Source organism: Micrasema longulum, unplaced genomic scaffold (genome assembly GCF_059751315.1).
Source record: "Micrasema longulum isolate JH-2025_06_02 unplaced genomic scaffold, ASM5975131v1 h1tg001716l, whole genome shotgun sequence".
Lineage (NCBI taxonomy): Eukaryota > Metazoa > Arthropoda > Insecta > Trichoptera > Brachycentridae > Micrasema > Micrasema longulum.
In genome coordinates, this window is record NW_028278894.1 from 519,486 (window position 1) to 541,379 (window position 21,894).

The 21,894-nt window shown below is 32.6% G+C and overlaps 1 protein-coding gene across 5 annotated transcripts in view; it reads right to left on the reverse strand.

The window, feature by feature from the left end:
* Window positions 1–21,894, reverse strand: part of LOC148274244 (uncharacterized) — a 140,241-nt gene that overhangs the window by 38,746 nt on the left and 79,601 nt on the right. For all 5 annotated transcript variants that reach the window (XM_088237400.1, XM_088237402.1, XM_088237403.1 and 2 more), the window contains 2 exons: window positions 17,130–17,212; window positions 13,808–13,909 (listed from right to left, as the gene is read on the reverse strand). In XM_088237400.1, coding sequence (XP_088093526.1) covers window positions 13,808–13,909; window positions 17,130–17,212 — 185 coding nt within the window. The remainder of the gene's footprint in view (window positions 1–13,807; window positions 13,910–17,129; window positions 17,213–21,894) is intronic.

The following is a 21,894-nucleotide window of genomic DNA, read 5'->3' on the forward strand; positions in this document are numbered from 1 at the left end:
CATCTTTCCTGCATTCTGCTTCAAGATTATGGCGTTGCAAACTGAAAAATGGGCACTGTAACTGTAATAACAGATGTTCGATACTCTGTGAAGAAATATCATCACACAGACAATAGTCATCATTCCTTAATTTACACCTATATAGCGGAATTATGATCTGTCATTGATCGGCTAAAGTAGCCACTTTACACTGAGTAACATCCAAAAGTCAACAGATTGAAAAGTTGAGAAGACGTGGATGTTTTTTATTATATAAATAAAAGACGAGTGAGATTTTAATCCAAAAATTAGGAATATCCACAGTCACTGGTTTCATCGCTTTCGCGACATCTTCGAGACTGGTATCTTTATTAAGGAGTTCAATGTATTTATACAAAACAGAGGTAAGGATAGATAATTCAAAATTACATGAAAGTAAATTAAATAAATTTATTTTTATCTTAAGGATCATTATCAATTTTTTTTCGGGTTAAATAATTTAATTTTTTATTTTTAGTACCCCATCCTTCGTAAGTGTGATGATGAAGGATGAGCACTAAAAATAAAATACTTAAACTCATTAAAAAAACATTATGTCAATTCATTAGTTAACCCGAATTTTTTTTGATAAGGATCCTTAATATAAAAATAACTTTATTTAATTTGCTTTCATGTAATTTTGAATTATCTATCCTTACCTCTCTTTGTATAAATACATTGATCTCCTTAATAAATATAGCAGTCTCGAAGATGTCGTGAAAACGATGAAACCTGTCACTAGATATTCTAAATTTGTGGATTAAAGTATCACTCGTCTTTTATTTATATAATAAATTACAATGAACTTCCATCAAGAATTTTCAGTAACAAACTTAAACGTGGATAATTATTTTGGTAAACGGTAAACTTTTTGAAATTTAAAAAAAAAGGTTTAATTTGTTTATTTTTCCGTAAATATATTTACATAGAATTTTAATTACAAAACTACACTTTAAAAAAATACACCTTAAAATTAAGCTATAACATAAATTGGCAAAAATGCCCACAAAGACTTCGGCGTCTCAGCGTAGGCCTTTCTTTTTTTAATTATAAATAAGTTTATAGCATATAAATATGGTATGACATGATACACTTTTTGTATATTCTACATTTGTTGCTACAAAAAAAAAAACATTTTTGAGAATTGAATATGGAAGTCTAGGCATTTACAGGGTTTATGACCAGTCATCGACTGGTTTAATTGGCCACTTTACAACTGTATAACATTAAATATTTCGTCGAGTTGGGGAAACAAGGTTCTACGTAGGTTCAAATTTTTTTTGAGACAGGAAAATTTTAAATGATGACATTAATAAATCTAATTTTTTTAATTAAGATTGTCCATACAAATTAATCGGTAATTAAGGATTGATTTCGTTTTTCTTTAAAATTTTGATGCAAATCAAAACGATATTTAAATATAATATAAGTTTAATGTAAAAAAATACATTTTGTTAGACAGAACCTCGTTTTCCCCAACGCGACGATTTGTTTACAAAAATTTGGACAAACTCAAAATATTATACTGTCAACACCTAATATTTATGTAATGTTATTATTCGAATATGTACATGTGTGCATTATTTAAAGAATGAAAATAATAACAGAATAATGATTCAGTTATTGTATAAATAATCATGTACCTAGTGCTGGCTGCATGATTGAAATATGAAATTCGATTGTTAGTTCAATCAAAATTCTATCAAAGTTTTGTCAAACAAATTTCCTTTTCGAAAAGCAAAAAAATCCGGCTCTGTCACGCAAATCTACCTATTGAGAAGTTTTTACGACAAATGGAGGGCGGAGATTTGTCATAAATTGAGAGGCATTTATCAAAGAAAGCTTGATCCACTCTAAGGGATAAAGTTTGTATTCATACACATGTTGGTTAAGGTGTGTATTATTTGTGATAGCAATTGTTTTTCCATAAGCATGTGAATTTTATTAGCTTAGCACGTGAAATGCTATTGCTATGCTACATTTATAAAATTGTATAATCCCGACAGACGCTGGCCTGACGAACGTTCGTTTGCCTAGGAAAAATACTTTTTATTGATTAGTTGGTACCTAGGTACTTGTTGGTGATTAAATTTCAAAACTAAAAATTGTTAATATTCAAATATTGAATTTAAGTAGGTACTTGTTTATGGTTGAATTCCAAAACATAAAATAAATGTTTTTTTAAATATGGCATTATTTTTGCAAACGTCGAATTCCGGTCTTCTCACCAACAGAGGGGTGTACTTATGTAGGAATACGATTTTTAAAAATGTATTGAATTGAATTTTTTTTTAGTATTATTAAAAATCCAGTAAAAAGAAATTAATGGGTAGAAATTATAAGGAATTTAAGGAAAGAATCTGATTGAAATCCACAAAATACAAATGCTGTTTGTAAACATTCGAAAACAAACTTTCTTATACAACAGAAAAAAACAATATATTTCCATTTTTTTGTAAATGCATTCTCCTCGAATGTAACCCTGGTAGATCGATGAATAAAACATTTATGCTCTTTACTTATTTTTTGCATATTAGATTGAAGATTTTACTACGCGAACACGCACAGCGCAAAGATCTATATTTCTCTAAAAACCGCACGTAAATCGTTTACGCCGTTTAGGAGGAGTTCAGTGACATCACACGTACAGAGGAACTATATGGGTATATAAAGATTGATGAAACTGTAGCCAACTTTTACATGCTTGAAAATTCGGTGCGTTGGACCTTAGTTAATCGGGCTTCGGGCTTCAGTTAATCGGCTCTTAGGGCTTCAATAAGGAACTTCAGCACTACGGGAAATAGGATATAAAAAATGTTTTCTTGCGCGCGGTAAAAATTAGAGCATTAAGATAGCTCAACGTTCAACGTGCATATGATTATATGTTAATAATAACGTTAATTTAAAAAAATATATTAATAATAATTTTTGGAAATGACAACTCACTAGAATAAAAAATCGTGAGCATACAGCGAAAGTGGTCAAGTTGAATTTTGCGGTTCTGATCAAGTTTTATAGCTGGATGGTAATTTTTATTTAAAAAACCCAGACCACGTTCTCAAAGCCTTTTGCAAAACTGATAATTTAACGTAGTTATGCAGAAAGCAGCCAGTCCACAATAAAAAAAAAAATTGATGTTTTCGGGTGCTGTCAGGTCAACTCTATGTTCTGCTAAAAACAGCTGGACCACTTTATACAAAAAACTGTATTAATTATAATCTGAAAATGGTATCGCAAAAACGGCATTTCTCAATTCGTAGAAAACACCTACAGCACTAGAAAAATCTCACGGTACTTTAAAAATCAAACGGTCAATTACATAACAAGATTCTTGTTTGTAATATAACTAATGTATTCATTGTAAATCATTTTCAAAGACAAAAACATTCAAACTGTTGTGTAGATTTGATTCTTCAGTATTTTCACTAAGGTGCAATTATCTCAGTTTCACTTTTCTATGGCTAGCTGCTTTCTGCATAACTACGTTCAATTGTATGTTGATCGAGTCTGTCTATGAATGCTTGTTAGCGGAAATATTCACAAAACATCATGTAAAGTTTACTAAAGAGCAAATACATATATAGTTGGATAATTTATATAGCGCCATTTTTGTGACAATCACCTCAAGGGCGCAGTACAATAAATAAGTATTCCTGCACGTCTTGCAGCTGCAGAGCGCATGGACGATTTGGATTCTAGTTCCTCCTTTCCAATTATGGTATATTTCAATTTTAACATATAGGAGCTAGGTTACAGCACGTTAGAGTTAGAGTGCATGGTGCACGGTTAGAGTGCATGGACTGTTAACATTCCAGACCCCATTTACAAAATTTATGGTTGATAACATTTACATATTGACGCAAGATTACCAATCGTCCTGCAGCTACAAAGCGCATGGACGAGAGGAATTCTAGAAACATAAAATTATATCAATAAAGCTACGAGTGTGGCAAAACCTTCAATCTTGATTTGCCAATAGACAAGAATTTTGACTTGCCCAGTTTTCATTGTTGCCATAATGATAGAATTAGCATTCTATAAAATGAGTAACCACACAACATTATTTTTAATTTGTTTTACATTTACCATGCTAATGCTAATAAAAGCATTTCTTGTCTATATTAGAGAAGACAGGATGGGAAGTGACATCATGACGTTTGATACAATGGGAAATAAGAGGTTGTATTTTGTGATGTATTTATTCGAAATTCGATCAACTACAACATACGACTGTCGATTTATTGAAGTAGATTTGGTGGGAACATTTCACATACTCTAACACCTAGATTATAAAAACAATAAAACGCTTTGTACTTACAGCCAATCTGCCAAACAAAATAGATTTTTTACCCTTGAAAATAAACGCACTGTATCTGAATTATGCTATTTACATAAATTATCAAATAATAAAGTAGACTCTTTTAACCTACTCTCCAAAATTAATCTTAATGTCCCCTTTCGCATGACAAGAAATAAGTATTTATTCCATCTGCCAGTCTGTAGCACTAACTATGCACGACACTCTTTCCTCTATCGATAGTGCAGAAGTTAAGTATACCGTCTCGATATATACAGATGAAGATAGCGTTCATAATTGAGGAACTTAAATCCGCCATGTTGGATACCTCTCTGTGACGTCAAACAACGCAGCGTAATTTTATTTGTTTTGTTGGTTTTACAGAGTGAGTAGGGAATTGCATACTCGTTGGGAATAATACGGTTATCTTTGGAAGTTTATGGCGGCATTCTTTAGCTGCAGACATTTTTCTCATAAAAATGCATTCGCTTAACTGTTGTACAGAGTGAACTTAAATGGACGGGTACATAAATTAAATGAAAATAAACAATATTTTGAGTTTGTCCAAATTCTTGTAGACAGGTACAGGATTAGGACAGGTACAGGAGACAGGTCAGCCCCTTTACGTTATTAAATATTTGTATGTAACCACTTAACGACTTTTAATAAAATGGCCAAGTAATAAAATGGCCACTTAAACCAGCCAATGACAGATCATATGACCTGTCTGCCTGAAATGCCTAGACTTCTATATTCCCTTCTTTAGAACGTTATTCATCTCTGTTGCAATATATTATTATAAATAAACAACATTATTAAAAATAAAACAATGTTTGAAATACTGTTTTCCAAATCAAGAATCTTCAAATAATTTGTGTAATCTGCAAGTTTAATCTAGGAGAAAAAACCCGCACTGGGGTTAATACATTCAAAATAAAGTAAACTTATTTGTATGAAAAAATAATCTGAAATAATTGGCTAGTTTCTCGGCTCACCGCAGGCGCTGGCGCGCTTTATTAAAATTTACATTTATATTAGGATAAAAATACAAACGGTGGAAATGATTTAAAATAAATGTTAATTATTTATTTGTTTTTCTGTAAATAAAGTTACAACAAAACATTATTATAGTTAGTCAAATATAATGGTAAGCTGCGCATAATCGCTTCTATACACAGTTCGCCCCTGATATGCTCTAGGAAGAGCCAGAAGAGGTTGCCTTTGTCCGCTTAAAATAATAGTCTATTAACGAATAAAAAAATATAAACAACACAATGAACAAAACCGTTCAAGTATTTTTAGGCCACCCAGTTACTATAACACTCCGTGTCTCTAGATTTAGTAATCGTGTTAATAAATTCACAGGATCAGTTTTCAGATTTCGAAATAATACTTCATACGACTAACTGCGGTTATCTTTTACAAACGACCAATGCTTTGCACATTTACGACTTTTGCTGATTCCTATTCAATGAAGCGTACATTTTTCAACTTTATTGCACATTCCAAGTTCGTAAAGTATATTCCGTACGCTGCATACCATTAAATATGATATTATTCAGCTTTTCGCTGAAAACAAGCGACATCAACTTTAAACCCGAGAATTTTTAACCAATGGATTATGGGTGGGTGCCATAGCAATTGTACATATGTACAATGTATATATAATTGTAATTTGACACGCTTTTGTTTAATGGTCAAAAATAATAAATAACACATTATATGTATTTATTTTTGATCATTAGATTTAGAATGCCCGATTGCACGTAGTTATGCAGAAAGCAGCCAGTCCACAATTTTGAAAAAAATAAATATTGGTGTTATCGGGTGCAGTAAGGTCAATTCTATGTCCTGCCAAAAACAGACAAGCTGCTTTATTACAAAAAACTGTAATAATCACCTTCTGAAAATGGTGTCGTTTACAAAAACGGCATTCCTTATTTTGCAGAAAACACCTACGGCACTGTTAAAAACGTTAAACCCATTAAACGCCGTCAAATACGTAATTAGATTCTTGTTTTTAATACAAAAAAAACTGATGTTTATATTTTTTATCATTTGTCAAAAGTCTAAAACATTCCATCTGTTGCGTAGATTTGATTATTCACATTTTCCACTAACGTGCTCTTATCTCAGTTTCACTTTTCTATGGCTGACTGCTTTCTGCATAACTACATTCAATTACTGTAGCGTGTCCAATTTATACACCCACCCTACGTGTATTTGAACTTTTTACTTACTTAATCTGTCAATTATATATTTACTTACATTATATTAAACATTTTACATTATATTAAACATAAATTTGTTGCAACAGAGTCCAGGCATTTTTTTATATATTTTATTTATTTAGCTTTTTGTACATAATGTTATTTGTACATTGGCGGGCTTATTATGGCAATTTCTTCCAACTAACAAATAAAATAAAAGTTTTATTTTTAAAATTCAAGTTACAGAACATATTTAATATAAAATAAAGATTAAAAAGCTAAAGATATATAAAAATATTAAAAAACGTATTTGTTTATAAACTACCTTAAATCAAAACTATTCTACTACTCAATGGGGAACAGGAAAAAAGAGGAAAGAGGAAAGGAGGAGAGATTAAGGAAGAGAAAGAATATGTTTCTTCAGACTTGATTTAAACAGAGATAATGTAGTAACATCTTTGATGGTGAATGGGAGATGATTCCACAGTCGAGCCGCATGGACACTATGAGTTAGATAAGAAAGAAGAATTGTGGATGGGTATTAAGAGGTAAACCGTGAAATGATAAGCGTTGAATTTTTTCACACAGGTATATAAGAGCGTTAGGACTATGAAGTACATTGAACAGAAGTGAGAGGGGATTTTTAGGGCTTATAACCTGTCATAAGCTGGCTGTAAATATTACACAGTGTGTATAGTGGCCACTTAAACCAGCCAATGACTTGTCATAAGCCCTGCAAATAATAAAGCCCGGCTACCCCAGAAATCTGAAATCTGTTGCCGACTGTAATCATGATCGTCGTGACAGTTGCCACAACAACATAACAACGCCATCATTTGTTGGCTATTGCAAACACGTGGTTACATAAACTTGTAACGTTGCAAAGTAGTCGTATTTTTTCCTTAGAGTAATAATGCGTAACCTAGAGAGAAGCCCTATCACTATGTTTCATAGAACGCAAGCGATGTTGGTTTGTAGGTTAGCAACCTATTGGTGGCCATTTTGTTTTATTTGACAACATAAACATAACGGTTCGATCGGATGCTTTTGTAGCTGTGCTTGGCTTTGCTTGTAAATAACTTGGATATTTACGTTATGATAAATAAAAATCGACTATGGTGAATTACAGTATGTTTGGTTGCAGCAGTAGGAGCGTCAAAGATGTTAAAGGAGTCAGTTTTCACAGGTAATTGATTTAGAATATTTTCCCATGATTTACATTGTTTTTTGGCACGTGTATTATGTTGCTTATTAACTTTCCTTATATCAATATATTCACTTCAGGTACTATTTTTTCTCAATTAAGGGGATAAATTTGTGAATTAAAGTATGTTTACGGTTGATAATGAAAGTTGATTATGGGAAATATGTCGGGGCCGCACTAGGCATCCATAAAAAGTTTGAGTTTTTATCGAGTAGAGATCGATTAAAATTTTACTCGAAAAAAGCAACGTTAACCTTTAAATCGCATTTAAAATGACGTGTCCAAATTCGGGCCGTTACGACTCGCCATTTCGGAAATGTGACGGACAAACAAACAAACTCAACATAGGACTTTGGTTCAATGGAGTTAGGATTTATGTCTCAAAAAATATAACATAAATATATTGCGAATAAAATGAATAAATAAATGAAAAAATAAACACAAACGTGTATTTGCCGTTTTATCAAATAAATGTAGGCGAATTATAGAAAAATAGATTGGAATAAACCTGCAATGATAAATACACGGGTACATTTTTAAAAGTAATTAAATGCAAATTAATATCCATTAGGCAATTCTCGACCTGAGTATGGCCCATTGTTTTGCTGTGAACTGTAGCTAACTTAATACCCAATAGTCATATAATGGTTTTCCTAGGTTTAAGCTCCTCACTAGGTTACGCATTATTACTCTAATATTTTTTCATTCATTTTCGAGAAAATTTGCCCTAAAAATAAATGTTCTTATTTTTATTGAGTCTACGAAAACATTATTTATATTCATTTTCTCGTATTTTATGAATTAAACATTTCAGTTCTATTACTGTAAAATTGTGTTTGGGAAGCGATGATCTCGAGTTGTTTACCTCTCCCAAAACAGCAAACTAACTAGACGGAAGTAATTAACGGAGTGCCACAGGGGACGGCTATGGGCCACAAAGTAAACGGATTCCTAATTTCTCTAAAGTGTAAAGTGTATTCGCGGTCCCGTCTGTATTTATCATTTCAATTGATTTTTTTCATGTTTTCGTCAACCCTTCTCTTAGTGTGCCAAAAACATCTTCGCGTTCCGGTGCTGTGTAGTCATTACACATGAAAAATTTAGGGATTTCAAATCGAAAAAATATCATATTCGAAGGCAATCGTTTTAACGATTTACAGTTGAAGGTAAAAATGATAGTTTTTAAAATCTAATTACCAAAACACATGAAAAAATATTGGATGAGCGAGAGAACCACCCTTAACGGAGCTCGGGGAGCTACTAGCATCTGGCGACGTAGTGCAGTGTTGCCACTTTGTCATTTACATTACCGCTAAAAATATTTAAAAATCCGTCAAATTCCCGTCAAAACTTACACGGATTTCCGCGAGATGTTCCACTGAATTTGATCACTTTTTTACGAACTAAAATAACTACACGACACTAAATTTTTTTGTTAAATTTTCATGTTCACTCTTAAAATTAAATTAACATCATCATCATCATTCTCTTTCTGCACCTAATGGTACATAAGGCACTGAATTAGTTTAGAAATAGCAACGTATCTTGATCATATTTGATACATGAAAGTAAAATGACCAGTCTTACGTTTCAGGTGCCAGTCCAGGGACTATGAAATATTCAAGTGTATAAACTTTTTTACAAATAAATATTTCATTTCAACTATATCGGGAATCAAACCCGAGACCTCTTGCATGGTAGGAAAATGCGATGACCACTACACCACGAAGAAATTAAATTAAACTGCAATAAAATCATTAAAGTTAGACTAAATCCTCTTCATCTTTACTTTCTGCCGCCGCCGCCGTTGTTGGTCATCAAACTCAAATGTCGCAGATGGTAGTAATTCCGAAGTTAGTTACTTTTTATTTTGTATATATCTTTTTCCTTCAATTCCGCCAGGAATTCCGTCATCTTGAAAATAATCATTTCGTCAAATACGAAATTAATCCGCCTCGAGGGCACTCCAATCCGCTAGATATGACGGAAAATCCGTCAAGATCACAACACTGGCGTAGTGTTGGCTTCTGGTTATTGGCCTGCGTGAAATTGTTCCTCTCGCTCGCGAATATAACTGCAGCATCGTGAGTGTGGTGTAAAGAGCGTGTGAGACAATCGTATATTCGGTACACTTTTACTTCATACGCCGCGACTTGCGACACATTTATTTGTTTTTTTTTTTACAATTTATGTATGCCTTTTTTTACATTAAAAATAATATTCTCTCACTTGTGTGTCCCGTGCCGAGGGAGGCATTTTATATGATTTTTAAACATAATAAAATCACATAAAACCCGCAAATAAAAACATCTTTGTACTCATCAATCCGTGAGCATCTTACCTCCATTATCCATTTCTTAATGGCGATTTTATGTTATTGGTTGTATAGGAGATTCATGTTCAATTTCTTTGATAAATCTTTTCCGAATAAATTATTTTAACTGATACATAAATGTGTAACGGAGGAATACTGAAAAAATTTACACAGTATTTATTATATGTTATTTTTTAGAGAGATATCAACGTTATTAGATCTAATATTTACCAGCTACACATCATCAGGAAGGGAGGATTAAGCTGTTTCCCATTAGAATTTTCTGTTTGAATTATTTATTGTATTTTAAACGTTGGGATTAAAATTTATTTAAACAGATATCAAAAACCCACTTCAAAAGTGATAATGGACCCCAATACATAATTTATTTAGAATCTTTTGACTTTGTCCAAGTTTTTATTATAATAATAAAAATACGTACCTACATGATTTTTTATTATTCATTATTATCCATATACGTATGTGTGTATATCATCACTGTCATACGTATAACTTTTCTACATTCCATTTTTCGACATGTATGCATTTTTATAATTTGTATTTTTCTATTATAATTTTAATTATTTACATTTTTCTATTATTATTTTGTATGTTGTTTTGATTATTTTGCATATTGTTTTGATTACTTGTATATTTTTTAAATATGTAAATAAATATTTTTGATTTATATATCGAAGAATCCCGACTTAACTCGGAATTTTCTAACAAGTCGGGACATAAAAAAACATATAATTGTGTCTATGATAAAATTGTGTATTTGTGTATTGTGTATCATTAAATAAATAAATAAAATATTTATTATCATTATATTACATACACAAAATTATAATTTATACAAAGTTGCTTTGACTTTAAGTTATTTACCCCGTTCCAAGACAGTCAAAAAAATATAAAAAAACAGTTATCAATATGTAGAAACAGTTATAAAGATAGAGGACAAAGTGACAAACAAAGAAAAAAATGGAGGAAAAACATGGTAAAAAATGTAGTAAAAACATAGTAAAAATTGAGTAAAAACATAGTAAAAATGTAGTAAAAAACGACGCAAAGACATAATAAAAACAAAGTAATAAATGCAGTGAAAACATAGTAAAAAACATTAAAAATATATAAATATATTTATTAATATATTTTAAAACTCAAAAAAATGCGAAATTAAAACAGAATACATCGTAAGAATCATATTTAAAGTCATAGTAAAAAAATGAAAATATGTTCATTCCACTTTTATTTATAATTTTTACCAGTGGTTGGGTTTCGTCGTGACCGATATCGTAAGACTGTTGGGAGACTAAACAAATTTAAAAAAATAAAAAAGTAATAAACTAATTTAAATTTCTAAAAAACAGGCATTAATGTTCAGTTTTGGAGTGAAAACGGGACAACGAAACATCGATTTCGTCGATTTTAGCTAGGCATAATCAGTCCGACGTGCAGTTGTCTTTATCACATAGTATCCGGAGGCATTTACGAGAGAGTAAAAGAAAAACAATGTTCAAATACTTAATCCTCTTAATGGTCCTTAATGCGTTAGTTCTATAACAATAAACACCCACGTACTTCAAACACACATTATTATTAGAACATACTTGGGATTCAAATTAATAACTCTGTTTATGGTCGAGATACAAATAAAGGAGTAAGTAACCCTTAAGTAATCAATGGATGATGATTTGAATAGAGGATTTAATCTATTTTAGGAAATGTGATAAAGAAATTAGAATAATTTCAATCAATGTCGGTAAATATTTGTATATTACCACATACCGATTTATCTATGTCTACTGGTTACGTAAGGTAATTGAACGCCGTTTGTCCTGTGTTCGACCTCTTTTAGAATATGTCTCCCTTCTATGTAGGCCGGATAAATCATATTGCATCGGTGCAACATCGTCTGCTAAGGAAAGTAGTATGGACGATTGGCCTCGAGAGGGGAGACCACGCTTACGGAGAAACGGAGTCGTAGTTCAAAATCTCAAGTCTACAAACACGTAAAAATAACACTGACTTCACATTTATTTACCATCGTTACTGGAACAAGTGACATTCAATGTTCCGATCCGCCGGTTGCGCAATAATAATCTGCTGTTCTTTGATCAGCACAGTGCAAACTAGTCCCGATTGCATGGTATTGTAAACTCACGACAAGATCTGGACTTTTTTGGTGTAAGTCTTTCTGATTTAAACAATCACCAAGATAAACCAGATCTTGTCTTGAGGTAGCAATTAATATTTATAAATTATAATAATAATAATAATCAAAGTTTATTAACAAAAATAACAATAACTTTATCTAGTACATAAACAATTAGGTAATAGATTTCTCTGGATCATGTCTAGTCTGCCTAACTAGGTACAACCTGTTTTAAGGCAGACATTTTTATGCAAAAATAAACAATAACATCACTACCTACTTGTTAATATACTAAACAGTTATACAATATTAATTTATTAGGAATTTATTTTTAGTAAATTTTCTGATTTTTCTCGACCTAAATCCAGTAACCAATTTTTTACAAATTTGTTAAATTGAATCCGGGTCATGGTTTGGCAATCTTTGGGTAGCATTTTGAATATTTTGAGGCCCAGAAACCTAAAATTTCTTTGCCCGAATTCAGAGTTTGTGATAGACCCCATGACCCATCCTCTAGTTTGACTTCTGGTAGTGTGGGAGTGTTTCTTTTAGGATTTGATAGAATAATTTACTTGCACAAACAGTATTATTCTAAAAATATATGTTTGTCTTATATCTAAGATCTCGAATTCCTCAAATAACTGGACGCTGGGGTACCTGAAGGGCTTTTTAAAAATTATTTCAATGATTGATTTTTGAGCAGATTCGAGAGGTTTTAATATCGATTTATTAGTGCCTCCCCATCCTATTATGTCATAAGTTATAATTGAATTACATAAAATAAAATATAGTTGCTTGAGTTTAATTAGGGATAAAATGTAAAATAAATAAACACATGCTATTAGAAGCTAACACCAACGTGCACTTTGATGCGTTGATTCTTAGCAACTCTATGACCGCTCACTCACGCTATTATATATTTTTTTAAATTTTTTAAACTTTTATTCGTTCCACATAACCAAATCATCGAGCGATCCTTAATAATATATTTTTTTCGATTAAAAATATTTCAGAACCCCGATTACAACAGGAAGGATAAGGGATAACTGAGTTATCTTCAATCATCTACAAAGTAAAATCGAATTTCATGCACGAAAATGAGTTTATTTGTTAGAAATATTAAGTTTAGTCGGGGAGGGGAACAGGTTCGTGTCGAATGGAAGAAATACTGTCATCAATTCATGTGCTTTGACGCCGCCCGGTTGAGTCGAGATAAAAGTTAGCTTGTCGATATTCACGAATACATTTTTTTCTTAAATATGGAGGAGCCATTTTTTATTTTTTTATCTTAACACAACCAGGCGGCCTAAAAAAAAATTCCCGCATTTTTTCCGTAAGGCACGAACTATGCCTTCGTCGGCAACCATTCACTGATTTTTTTCATTAAAAAAATAATTGAAAACACGAAAAATAAAATTCTCTTACATAAAATTCAATTTTACTATATGGGAAATTAAAGGTAACTCTGTTAACTTCCCATTGTAATACAGACCCAGAAAGAATGTAAATGAACATATTTCTAAGTTAGCAAGCGTCCAAATTATGGTCGGTGTTAATAAATTTTATAAGCATAAAATAAACCATTGAAAAGGGGATTTATAAAACAAACCTGGTGTTACTATGACGGAGTTTTCAGGACGACAGTTGCAGGCATGGCCAGGATCCCCGTCGAAAGGACACTCCAGAACGCATGAACCATCCTCACAGCCAACTGAAATAAATATAAATAATTAAGTTATTTATTTCTATTTGTGTTATTAATTGACATATATTAGTGGAATACGCTTGTAATTGGTTGCGCGAGTGGTTGATGGGATTGAGTGGTTTGTGGCTGGATGGACCGCCAGTAGATGAAGGTCCACCTATCTACCCATTTTGTGATCTATCAACTTTCAATGTTTGTTATTCTCCTCGTCTCTATGGCCTTGGGTAGCTACGGTTGCTATGGGACCAATTTTCCATATCCATAATAACCAACATTAACAATCTCATCATTTTCTCTACGTGATAATTTCTGCCAACTACCTCACGCAGTCCTCCTAGCTGACAGCGAAGAGGAACTGCAATCCTTGGTTACAAAGGTTTACGAAGTGTGCAAGGAGAGTGATTTGCTAATGAATGTGCAAAAGTCGAACGTCATGGTCTTTGAAAGAAATGTAACTATGACTGAATGTAAGATTGTAGTAAATGGAGATAGTTTGAAACAGGTCGAAGAATTTGTATATCTGGGTAGTATGTTTACTAGAGATGGAAATATGGACAAGGATATTGAAAGGAGGGTTAGTGCCGGTAACAGAGTTAATGGTGCCTTAAAGTCTGTCGTAGCAAATAAGTGTCTATCGCAAGAGGCTAAATTAGCAGTTCATAATGGAGTTCTGGTACCAACCCTAATGTATGGAAGCGAAGCATGGAGTTGGAAAAAAAGGGACGAAAGTAGACTGAATGCTGTTGAAATGCGATCCCTCAGGCGAATGTGCGGAAAAACAATGTATGATAGGTGCCCTAATGTCGAAATTAGAGCAGAATGCAAGGCTGAGTTAAGCATTATCGACAAAATTAAGAAAGGTCTTTTGCGATGGTTCGGTCATGTGGAGCGAATGAATGATGAAAGAACGGCTAAAAAGATTTATGATGCGAATGTGTCTGGTTGTAGAAGTCGAGGAAGGCCGAGAAAGACATGGCATGATCAAGTACAACAAATTCTTGAAAGTGGTCATGTGAAAAGTCGGAATAATCGACGTGCGTGCATGAGAAGATGTATGAATGTGAAGGAAGCAAAGGAAGTGTGCCAGGACAGAGTGGTGTGGCGTTCTATCCTCTCTGCCTACCCCTCTGGGGAAATGGCGTGATGGTTGGTTAGTTAGTTAGTTAGTTAGTTACCTCATGTTCATAATTTTAACTGCCCGCATTTGAACATCTTTACATTTTCTGACCGCCGCCGCCGCTCCGCCACATCATCTTTATATTTTGCAAATAACGATAGTGAAAGTGCCGTGTTAACCAAAAAAGGAAAAAAACTACCCAAAAGCCAGGACTTGGAGATATCATCCAGATTATGTCCCTGATTCCCTTTCCTGTCTTCCTAAAGGTAGGATTTTTGTTTGCTGTAGTTTGTTCGGCCGCATACTTTTCTTTTACATATCTGCCATCATTGCGCAAACGCACCTTTTTCTTTCCCCGCAAAAATTAACACAGATTTAACGATTCAGTCAAAAGATATCCACGCAAGATTATAATCGCCATCCCAGTAATAATGAAAAAAAATCGTTTTTAGATAAGTTACGAGTATGAGTAAATTGTAAAACCAAAAAAATGTAAAAGTTTTTTTTTGTATTTATAACTTATGCATACCAATTGTAAAATTTAGACTAAAAAAAAAACTTAAAAAAATTATAAGAAAAAGTAAGTTTTCAAGTAACTCGGAACTAATTGAACCCCAAATAGTTTATAACAATATTTTTTACACCAGTAAAAAGGCTGAATAGTGCAAATGGTGAGTAAATTTTCCTGTATTTAAAAAAAAATATTTCATGAAACCAACACAGCCATATTTATTTATTAATTTATACGCCCTACGGGCTTTTACATATATTAAAAATTACATTCAAGTGCAGCAGTGAAACATAAGTCTGTAAATGTAGTTAAAATTAAAGATAACATAAGAAAAACTAAAAGATACAATAATAAGTAAAAATAAGGAAATGTACCGACATGGGTATATGGGTACATAGAAAAATATTTAATAAATTTACATATGAAAACATACTCACATACATACACATGCATATGCATACATACACACACACATATACATACATGCATGTACATATAAATACATATACATACACATACATGAACATACATATACATACACATAAGTTTATACATTATTATAGAGATACATAAGAAGAAAAAAAAGTAGATAAAGAACAATGTTAATTAAATTTTATACAAAGTAATTTATAACCTTTTGAATACTTAACCTATATTTATATAAAGACAGACGAAATATATCAACTTCACCTTACTCGTTACCTAGCCAGTGTAGTCTAGGTATTGGTGAATTGTAAAAATAATATTAACAAGCAATACATACAGAATAACAAAAAATAACAAGACCAATTACGGGTTTCGCATAGGATCAAAAATATAAGAAACAAAACGTAAAGTTTGCTAGGAGTGAAAGGAAGTGGGCTGGGAAAACAGGAAAGGAATAGAAAAAGGAAGAAGAAAGAGTAAGTAAATATAAAACAATGCAAAAGACATAATAAACAATATTTCTTATTTTCATAAACCATTATAGAAATGACTGAACAAGCATAAAAAAATCTTTTTCGGCCATAATATCATATCAAAAGCATTTATGTAAATATGTTAAAAGATGGGTAAATATGATATGACCTTTTTTTAGGCATATTGAGTTACAGAAATGTATTAAATATGTGTTACTATTGACGCAATAAATTTATAAAAGAAAACGAGTAAATCATTATTTAAAAATTAAATAATAGCAGCGTCGTGGAAGAAGTCCGAGGCAAGAACCCTACTTATTTATTACAGCTATTTTCTAACACGGACACAACGAACCGAAAATATCAAATAATTGAAATATTTGCATGATAACGCTGATATTTCTTTCACAATTATTCATATAAAACCTTTATCCTAATAGAAATTTCTAATTAAGCGCTGTCTCTATATTTGAAATTGTTGAACCACTGCGGTATCCTGTGAACCAAGACACTGCAGTGATTCGTTGATTGCAGCGTATCTCGTTCATTTGTCAATTGAAAATGGCAGTCCACAAACTGTCATATATTGTAAAAAATCACATTTAAATAAATATTTCTTCTCAAACTTGTCGGGAATGGTATTTGGAGTTTATGCGGATTAAAAAATACACGCGAACCAATTATCTATACTAGTTATACCTGGTTCTGTTACAGGAACTTCACACAAGTCGCCGGAAAAGCCACTTGGACAGTCACAGCTCACGGCCGCTGCTCCTATTTGCCTGAAATGAAACGTAATATTATTCTTTTTTGTTTGAAGAATTATCGACATATTTATATATGCATTAAGTAATAATATAATGCTGAAACTGAGAGATATGTCATATAAAAAACATCACGAAACCCATCAAAACAAAATATTTTAGTACCATAATTTTCTTATTTTTTGTACGCTGTTGACATATTTAAAGGAAAATCATTAAAAAAAGAGAGCGGAGAAAGATATACGCATTTAAAATGTAATGCTGGTGGATAATGTTTGCTTTTAGAATAACAGCGTCTTTCTTCCTCTATGCAACTGTAAATAATCAGTTGGTTACGTCACGAAGCGTACGGACACTATGGAGAAATAAACTAAAGATACCGCGAATCAAAGAATCTCGATTCCGTAGAAGGAGTTTAACTGAAAGGACCGACTTGGTGACAGTTGTGACTGACGCTTCTCTCCAGCTAGTTTCCAGAAGTGCTGGAGACTAAAGCGGGTGGAGGCGGATCCTAGATATGTACTTCCTCTCTACCCAGTGACTCACCGTTTCAACAAGAGCAAATGACTGACAATAAAAATCTCATAGAAAAGGTAATAAAGATTTACATATATAGTGAACAGGATATTTTGGTATCACAAAGTTATCTGTAAATAGCGTCTTTTGGGAGAATTGGGAAGATCTCGCCGAGGATAGAGAAAGGAGAAGAGCCGTAAAAGAGGGCAAAGCAGTACACGGTGACATCTGGCTGGAGAGTCTGAGGCTAAGAAGACAACAAGTAAAGCAAGGACCTACTACCTCAGGCCCAATCATAGATGTTTATCGACGTGGTTTAAAAGTCGTAAAGCAACTTGACCGATCACGAAGGAACACGATTAATTTATAGCGGTCACGTGACGTTTGGCCGCTGCGATATAGCGCATGACAAATTGTTCACAAACAATTACTACTTTATTTATTTATTTATTAACAGACGTTGTTCATGTAAACAATTTATAGGGTTTAAATATTACAATAAAATAATAGTTTAAAATATATAAAAAAAGAAAAGAAGCATAAGGGACATCAAGACAAGATCTGGGCTATTTATTTAGTGCTCGTTTAAATCGTTGTAAACTTAAACCAAAAAAGTCCAGATCTTAAAAAAACAATAACTTTATTAAACAATTTTATTTTACTTTACACAGCTTTCGAGTATTTTCCATCTTTAATTAATTAAATAATTCATCGGCGTAATAATAATATTAAAACACGAAAAACGGAGATTATTATGCGCGTCACAAAACGTAAGTATTTTTTTCGCAAAACGCAAGTGTGGCAATATTAAAAAATATAAAAATCCCGATTGAAAAAAATTAATCGCTGTTCCATAGGAATCGCTAAAATGTTAAAATATCGGGATGTAAATTTTTTATCGCGTCGGTTATTATCAACAAGACCAGAGAGTTAAAAGATATAGTGAATGACAGGACGTGTTAGTAGACATTATAACAATAAATTACAATAGATACATTATCTTTGATATCAGGACCCGCATTACAACGGGAAGTAAATACAGTTATCTCTAGTTGTCCATAACTGAAAATATAATTTTAGGCTTTCAAAATTAGTTACATTTTTTTACAGAAACTTCCCGGTTATATAAATTGGGTATGGCATTTTTTCATACATCGACTTTTCTCCTCCCGAAAGCGACAAATGCATTGTTTTAATTTGCTTTGTGTTAAGCTGTTTTTAAGATGCGTAATAGATGGTAAGTAGTTTTTAAACTTTTTTTGGGCTCTAGAAAATTTTTCGTTCGCAAAATGGGCGGTGAGCGAAATAAATTAGAGAACCTTTGCATCAGAGAAAGAGCTAAAAAACGCAAAATTTTAATTATAATAAATGAAAAAAGTGCCACGGGGCCTGATCTAGAGAATACGGTGCTTAGCTGATGAGATAAGTCGAATTTTTGGTCAAAAACTCCGAAGCAATTACCGCTGTATGAGACGGCGCGGCGTTTTATCGTGGTGTAAAATTCACGAATTGTCTTTCCACATTCCTTCAGTGTTTTTGAGACGAGGGGGGCAGTGACGCGTTTCATACCCAAATCATTTCAATGATGAGATGCTCAATAACACAGCAAGCTCTCAGATTGGTATATATCGATTTTTAAAAACCATTTGCTTTGACGATTCGATGTTTTCTTCGGTACTAGACGTTACCGAACATCCAGTATGTTTATCATCATCTAAGCATTCAGGAACGTCTTCAAACCTCTTATACCACTCGTATGCCCGTGTTTTTGGCATACCTGATTCTTTAAAGGCTTTATTTAACATTTTTCATTATTAGGCACATGAAATTTTATTAACAACACAAAATTTGAGCATTAATTGTGTAAATTTTTTATCCATTGTAAAAATTGCCACACAGCAATTTTTCGACTCACTCAAACAGACGCTGACAAAATACTGAGCATCCGATTGCCGTCAAACTTTGACAGATTGTAAAAAACAGTGCTGTCAATGTGGTTACAAAAAATACTGATTGGTGCAGCGCGGGAATTTCAAATGAGAAATTCCCGTTTATTTTTCATAATATGGTATATACCTATATTGATTTATTTCATTGCTATTTAACTTAGATTTGAAAGCAAAAGTTAATATTAATTTCGTATATTTCTTTATTCTTAATATACCCCTATTTGTAATATAAGAAATACGTGAGCCCTAATGAGTTGCTCCGTTTTTAGGCGGAGAAGAATACAATTCTGTATATGAAATAGACCCAGAATCCTAGATGAGAGTTTTTTACTCAATAACTACTCTCAGGTAAATATCCTGAAAAGGGAATTGATTTTGGATAAGTCCACCTCGTAGTGTAGTTGTTGGTATTTTCGCCTACCATACTGGAGATCCCACATTCGGTTCCTGGGAAGGTTGAGATAAAAGTAAAGAAATAAAATATTTTAATTTGTTTCAACAGAGAGGAAAGGTAAAGGTGATGAAGGTTTCAGCTCTTTTACTTCGCAAAAGTCAACATTGAGGGGAGATCCTTAAGCCCACCATCCACTTGCAGCTGCTATAGAGTCCTGGGGGACTCTCTGTCAGCTGCGCATAGAGGAAAGTTTTTATAAATATTCCTAAGGAATACAAACTCTATACAGATTAAGGAGGAGGGAGGAGGACGTATGGATAGAGGCCAACACGTCGTCTGTTTTTTTTATTTAAAAAAATATGTATGTACACAAACAATTTGCATAATACAATTTCTTAAAACTATAGTAACACAACAAACAAAACTTACACAACAAACATAAGTAAAAACACGGATATTTACAATATTTACACAAAAGTCAACAGATGGAAGAGTTGAGGAAATGTGGATGTTCGAACATAGGCAGAATGGTGAATGTTACACAGTGTATAAAGTGGCTACTTAACCATCCAATGACAGGTCATTAGCCCTATAAATGCCTAGACTCCCATATTGCCTTCTCAAAAATGTTTTCCCTCTCTGATACAACAAATTTAAATATGAACAACTCCCTTGGGAGAAAATCCAGTCTGCAAGCATTTGAACATACTCAAAACATTGTTGAAATAAAAAATATTATATTCATACATGAAGCTCTGTAAATATTAATTACAATAAAATAAATATCCAACAACTTTGTTTTTACCCATTAAAAAATATTTTTTTATTATTAATTTAAGATAAATTATTGATTTGGAAGGCGGTTTTACACTGCAATTTCCATTGTACCTGGACAGACACCTTAAGCGTAGGTCTGATCACCTTACTTTCATTTAACAGATTATCAATATATACCGCATTTGGTTTACAAGTGCAGCGACATATGCACCACCTAGTGAGAATAGGGACGTGATGATAAATTAATAAGTAAAATAATAAATAAGTAAGAAAAATCAGTCTCACTTAAACAATACCATCTAGGATTGATGAATATGCAGATTTCCATTAATTAACACCTCGTTTTAATTGTTATTTTCTAAATTAAATCTATTCAGTAGGAATATTCTGTAACCAATTCGTTTCGTAAATTAATTTGTATCGTTTGAGAGGGAACGAGAGCGAAATACAACTTCGATTGCGTTAGAGTGAGATGGATGTATGACGACGGAACGAACTTGCGAAACGAAATTGTGACAGAATAAGCCTACAGAACATTTATTAAATATTGTAATAAAATCAGTAACAATTAATAATTAATTAAATATCAAAATCATTAACGGAATACTTTTCCTTGCGCAGAATCGTTAATGAGAATTTCATCTGGGTTAAAAGGTCTATTTTCGCTTGAAATAATAGTCTAATACCCGAAGCCAGCCTTTCATTGCTCTACGGTCCCTAATTAAAGCCGAAGGTAAAACGTTAAGCGGATATAGCCCTTAACACTCGAGTGAGCGTTATTAAATTCGGGAAATTAGACCCGCGCACATTAAAGAGGAGTGCCAATTTCAACGGGTTTAGATTAAAAAGGATTTAAATAATTTAATAAAACACTTTATAATTTACAATTTATAATTATTTGTTAAAAGTCACTCAATTAAATACCTCATTATTTGCATTTAACGACACAATGCCAGATATAGGCATTATGCAGAAAGGCGCCGCGCCGTGGCGCCGCGCCGCGCCGTGGCGCTGTTGGTTAGATGGCTAACCGTGAAATAAGCTTTGCAGGTTCGACTCCCGTC